The following is a 6617-nucleotide window of genomic DNA, read 5'->3' on the forward strand; positions in this document are numbered from 1 at the left end:
ACTTAAACAAAGTTGTGCAACACCCAATGCCCCTGTGTGAAACAGTAATTGCCCCTTACACTCAATAACTGGTTGTGCCTCCTTCAGCTGAAATGACTCCAACCAAACACTTCCTGTAGTTGTTGATCAGTCTCTCACGTTGCTTTGGAGGAATATTGGCTCACTCTCCCATGCAGAACTGATTTAACTCAGCGACATTTGTGGGTTTTCAATCATGAACTGCTCGTTTCAAGTCCTGCCACAATATCTCAATTGGGATTAGGTCTGGACTTTTAGTAGAACATTCCAAAACTTTACATTTGTTACTTTTATCAATTTTCATGTAGTCTTGATTGTGTGTTTTGGAATGGTGGCACAACCAGTTATTGAGAGTAAGGGGGCAATTACTTTTTCACACAGGGGAATTGAGTGTTGCATAACTATGTAAATTAAATAAATTAAATAAATGTGACTATTTTTTTAAAATATTTGTAAACTCAAGTTCCCTTGATCTAATATTAGGTTTTGGTTGAAGATCTGATAACATTCAGTATAAAAAGAAGCAAAAATAGAGAACAAGAAAGGTGGAAATACTGTTTCATGTCACTGTATGTGCATGTGAACCGACGTCAGTGTGCAGCTAAAAGTATAACTTCCACCACTGTCCCTGTCACCATACCGGGCTCAAACTAGTGGTCCTCTGCTCACAAACACATGTCACCTCACTGGGAGAGACTGTACCAATGATGTGTATAAACCCTGGATCGCTGATGCTATGTAACGGCCAATGAGAGACTTTAAATCCACCGGTCTCTATATATGGTACTCCCCAGAAGAATATCTTTACATGTTTTTATTTTATTTGTTATGTTCAGGTCATATAAAAAGCATGAGCTGGAGCACACCCAGAGAAAATGACTTATTGTAGAGGTGCTAACTAATAGTGAACACACTGTAAGCTATAAAAACAAAGAGAGTTGCACACTCTATATATATAAACTCCCAGTAATTTATTGGGTAAAACACCAACGTTTCGGCATCCCTGTGCTTTCTTCAGGGTAATGTCATGAATGTTTGAACCAGGTTATGTAGACAAACAGTGAAATTAGTGCAACCAATGACAATAGTGAGGGGTGTGTCATAATTATGAGGTTAATTAGAGTGAATTGAGTGAAACTGTTAAAAGACAATAGTTTACAGCATATTAAATATATTAGCCTATTGTTATCATTAAAATTAGCATAAGACATAAATTACATTATGGTTTATTTAAATTCCATATATTTAATTGTTTCAATTTCATACAATTTGTTAATGTTAATTTTAGGTTTCATAATGCATAGTAAGCATCATCAACAGGGGGACATGGTTGTACTTGATCAGCTTGTAGAAGAATATATTATTATGACTTCTTTATAAAAATATGTTGTTCATTAGAAGGGCCTAGATGACAAAGTCAATTTCTGACACTAGGGTCATGTTTTTAAATACTCCTCTCCTTGGTAGACCAACATGCTCAATGCGTGTTATATGTGTGTGTTTTGAGGGAGGAGAGGATGGTTAACTTCAACAAAGTGAGCTGCTATGATAGTCAGTGTTCTTACACCTATTGCGCTAGTTCGTTCAGTGGTCGGTGTTCAGCTCTGCATTGTTTTAATTGTCTTTTCGTTTGCCTACGTGGTTTTCCACATGAACATGTGATGAGATAGATCTACTTTATCTGCAAGAGATGATACCCCTAACAGGGATTTTTCCACCTGTAGTGGGTGTCTGAAGAAGGATGTTTTTGTAGTGCTATTCACTGTGACATGAGCCACATTTAGTTCCATTTGAAGGGTGTCAAGAGTGTCTGAGTGGGCTCAGGGCAGGTCAGATTCTACTAATTCCCCAATATTTAACATCTATATGACCACCAGTGGGGTTCTGAGAGGTGTGCAATTGTTGTCTGATTGCAGAATATGCCAGTGCTTTTCAGGATTGCTTTTTTTCTCTGAACACTTGGTGTATAGTGCAAAGACTTGTTTTCTTCTTTGGTTAGTTTTAGCAATTCTCTTGGTTTTTGAGATATTTTCATCGTTGCAGCATCAAACTTTTTCCTTGTAGCCTCTGATTTAATTGTTTTTTCTATTCTGCATTGCTGTCAAATTCTGATGTTGGCACAATTCTTTAACCCTATAACTGGCTATATGGTAGACATTCCTGAGGGAAGGGGCATACTATCCACCTAGCAGTGTATGAGGTCTGTTGGCTTTGTATCAAGTCTGTATGTAATGCATCATTCTCTTTGATGATCCATAAGTCCAGGTAGTTTATTTATCATTCTGCTGATTTAGACTCTCGTTTAGCAGAGTTTGAATTCATTTAGTTCCTGCTGATCTTCTCCAGAGCAAAGATCAATCTATGTATCTCTTCCATGAGAGATTTTAGATAGTAGGGGTGTGTCACTGTTTGTAAATGAGTGGTTCCTCAAATTGTTCCACATACAGGTTCACATAGTTGGGGTCAAAGGGGGAGCCCATGGCTACACCCCGAATTTGAAGGAAAAACTCTGACTCAAAGATGAAGTAGTTATTGGATAATACCAGTTCAGTGAGATGCAACATGCGGTTATTGGCTGGAGCAAGGCTAGTGTCTCTCTGTTGAAGGAAGTGTTGCAGATCACAAAATATAATTTAAAAGTTAGAATTAAGGTGTCTGTAATAGAATATATTTGTCAAAAACGAATGTAAACATAAAAAAATGCATTTTTCATAGCTTGCAAAATCTTTTTTACAATGTAGGAGTAACAAGATTGCTGTGCAGTTGCCTCCAAACAGCGTCCCCTGTCAGTCATCTAGGGTTAATACATATCATTGGACTGAACTGAAAATATATCAGAACCTCCCTGATGTTGTCTTTTATGTTGCAGGTGTTCTGGCCTGCTTTGGTCAACGAGATTTGATCGACACAATGCCAGATAGACTGGATGTACAGACTGGCTCCTGTGTGCAAATCCCATGTTCATTTGATATTCCTGACCAAAATAAGTATACATTTAACAGCACAATACGAACCTCTGGAGTGTGGATTAAAGAAAACCCAGACTTTGGTGGGCGTCCGGACAATGTGATATTTAACAGTAGTGAGACGGTCAACAGATATCAAGGGAAGATAACTGGAAACATGTCCCAGAAGAACTGCACCACAGTCTTCTTCAATGTAACCACCAGTTACACTAATAAATACTTCTTCAGGATTGAGAGTCAACTATTCCGTGGAACAGATCCTGATAAGTATGTTGATATAGTTGTCAGGGGTAAGAGACAATTTATCTTTTAACCAACTATTTTTCCAGTTTAGATTCCTTGCATAAAAGATAAGAGTAGAACAAGTGGACAGTTTAACTATTAGTGTAAAATATCTTTATCTACAATGTATTACAGATTTTCCTTCCAGTCCCATCCTTACTGTCTCAGGTGATGTGAAGGAAGGTACCCCTGTCAGCTTGAACTGCTCTGCTGTCGCTCCCTGTCCTGAACACCCCCCTGAACTGACATGGACTCTCCCAACACAGTTCACAACTGAGAACCAACTGCAGGAGAATCCAGACCAAACCAAATCAGTTCACTCCACGGTGACCTTCACTCCGTCATACCTTCATCATGAGCAGAACATCACTTGTACTGCAGTCTACCCAGTAGGGGCAAGCAACAAGACAGCTGAACATACCATGATGCTTCACGTTTCATGTAAGATTTCGTCACCGGTTCCTGTAGAATAGATAATTCTACCATGTTTTCACTTTTGATTGTAATAGAGTGGTTTTGATGAAACTATTCAATATACCATATCCAGATACATTGTAAATGAACCCCTCTCCCTCAGTCTCTCCTAAGGACACCTCGGCCTCCATCAGTCCAGCTGATCCAGTATTAGTGGGCAGCTGTGTTAATCTGACCTGCAGCAGTACAGCCAACCCTCCTGTGACAAACTTCACCTGGTTCCAGATATGTGGGGGTAAACCAACACAGGTTGCATCTGGACAGAGTTACTCCCTCAATGTGACTGTTGGTGATGGAGGACTGTACTACTGTGAAGCAAGAAATAGTCACGGCTGTGGGAAGTCAAGGGAAGTGCAGCTGGCTATTAAAGGTAGAAGCATTGGCACATTCAATACCACACAACATTAAGAATAATATAGATATAGATAGATGTAGAAGAGATATACTTCTACATGCCTGCTATATGTATCTAGGTATGATACGGTTGTAGGATCTTAATTTGATCACTATTTTGTTGCTTAGAAGTTTATTGCATTGAGGGAATCACAGATAAGCTTTGTGATTTGCATATATTCACCAAAAATCTGGACATAAAACGTAGTTATATTAATAGTATTACACCTTTCATGTATCCTTATTTTGTCCAGCTACTAGCCTCACCACCAATGGAACAACATTACGGAGGAAATCCTTCAAATCCTTTTGCTGGAGGATTATTTTGCTGCAACAATACTGGCTAAATTAAGATCTTACATCTGTACATCTACAGTGTGTGTAAATTGTAATGTTAGACAATGTGTTTTATTTACAGGGCAAGAAGAGCCTGTTACCCCAAAGTTTTTTGAGATTGTAGGAAAAACTTTGGGGTTCATTTTCCTTTTCAGCCTGATCGTATTCTTTGCATGGTAAAAAGATATTCCCAGCCTCAATGCAAACATATTTATCATGCTGATTGTGCTTTTGTATATGAAAACCTAAATGTTGTCAAAATACCTTTATTCTTGCCTTCCAGGAGGAGGAGAACATCTAGACTCCCCAGTGGGTTTGACATGACAGACCTTTCACAGGGACAGGTGGGAATGTTAGAATAAACTTTTAAAACCCATCTAGAATGTGTATTTAAGGAAGAATTGAATGAATACTGTGTTGTGTAACCAACGGTAACTATGAAGTCATTATTCTTCTGAAGTGTCGGTCCTGACAACTGTTCCTTTCTCTGTGTTCTCTCCACAGAACTCCCCGGCTGGGACAGTGTGCTCTAACCAGGCCGGGTCGGTAGAGGGAACCAGGAACCACCACTTAACCTAGATGGTCTTTAAGCACAAGTCAATAAAAGAGGTGCTTTTTAAGTATTTAGTCAATGGGTATTAAGTGTTTTTATGTACAGTATTGTCATTGTGTATTAGTTTTCTATTAATACTTTTGTTACATTTGTAATTGTGTGCTCTTTGATTATCTGTATATTTGTGCAATTTGCTGGAATGAAAAGTGTTTAACTGTTACTATAGTGGTGATACGATGATGTAGGCTACTCTTTATTTTAGACCATTTATTTTGAGTGTTGAGTTCACAGAGCATCTGTTTAATGGGTTCCAGTATAGAGGAACTGCTGAGTTCAACTAGCCTACTGAAGGCAGTTTAAGACCATATAAAGTCAATGATGACTGAGGAGAGAAGACACAGTTAGTTGGAGAGACAGTGGTCTGATACAAGACAGGAAGTTGGTGAAGTAAGTCTACATGATGGCAGAATGGTGTTAACATCTACTAGTCACTGTTTCTCTTCATCTTTTGTGCAGTTACCAGAATAACAATGTAATATATTTTCAGTTTATGACTATTTCGAATTTATCGTGTCAGTTTTTATGTTGAGTGTTAAATCAAAGAAACAATTGAGGCTGAATTTAAGGTTGTTTATTAATTACACTGTAATAAAAACCTTTACATTAAATTTCCATTAAATATTTTGGTCTTATTGGTCCAACATTTTACCTATCTGGATTAAATTGAGATTTTGTGTTACGAGCCTACAAACAACTCACCATAATGTGGAATTCTGTTTTTAGACATGTAAAAAAAAAAAAAAAAGCTGAAATATCCTGTGTCAATTGGTGTTCAACACCTTTTCTATGGCATGCCTAAATAAGTTCAGGAGTAAAGGTTTGCTTAACAGGTCACATGAGTTGCATGGAATCACTCTGTGTGCAATACTAGTGTTTAACATGATTTTTGAATGACTACCTCATCTCTGTACCCCACACATACAATTATCTGTAAGGTCCCTCAGTCAAGCAGCGAATTTCAAACAGATTAAACCACAAAGACTGGGAGCTTTTCCAATGACTCACAAAGAAGGGCACCTGTTGGTAGATGGGTAAAAAGAGCATGGCGAAGATATTAATTACAGTTTGGATGGTTTTTCAATACACCCAATCACTACAAAGGTACAGGCGTCCTTCCTAAATCAGTCGCCGGAGAGGAAGGAAACCGCTCAGGGATTTCACCCACAGGAGGTTGGTGGTACCTTAATTGGGGAGAACATACTCAAGGTAATGGCTGGAGCAGAATAGGTGGAATGGTATGAAATACATCCAACAAGGTTTCCATGTGTTTGATTCCATTCCATTTTCTCCGTTCCAGACATTATTATGAGTTGTCTTCCTCTCAGCAGCCTCCACTGATTTCACCATGAGGCCAATGGTGACTTTAAAACCGTTACAGAGTTTAATGGCTGTGATAGGAGAAACTGAGGATAGATCAACAACATTGTACTTACCCCACAATACTAACCTAAATGACAAAGTGAAAACAAGGAAAAATGTACAGAATAAAAATATTACAAAACACGCATTCTGTTTGCAATAAGGCACTAAAGGAA

General features: G+C 38.3%; 1 protein-coding gene across 1 annotated transcript; it reads left to right on the forward strand.

Moving 5' to 3' along the window:
• The first annotated feature begins 2764 nt into the window (after nt 1–2764).
• Nucleotides 2765–5690, forward strand: LOC112077917 (sialic acid-binding Ig-like lectin 13). Its single transcript, XM_024144318.2, has 6 exons — nt 2765–3274; nt 3402–3707; nt 3844–4110; nt 4552–4645; nt 4753–4813; nt 4974–5690. Exons 1-6 carry the CDS (start codon nt 2929–2931, stop codon nt 5046–5048), a joined length of 1149 nt encoding a protein of 382 aa, XP_024000086.1. The 5' UTR covers nt 2765–2928; the 3' UTR covers nt 5049–5690.
• The last annotated feature ends 927 nt before the right edge of the window (nt 5691–6617 follow it).

The sequence above is a fragment of the Salvelinus sp. IW2-2015 genome, unplaced genomic scaffold, assembly GCF_002910315.2.
Source record: "Salvelinus sp. IW2-2015 unplaced genomic scaffold, ASM291031v2 Un_scaffold5047, whole genome shotgun sequence".
Lineage (NCBI taxonomy): Eukaryota > Metazoa > Chordata > Actinopteri > Salmoniformes > Salmonidae > Salvelinus > Salvelinus sp. IW2-2015.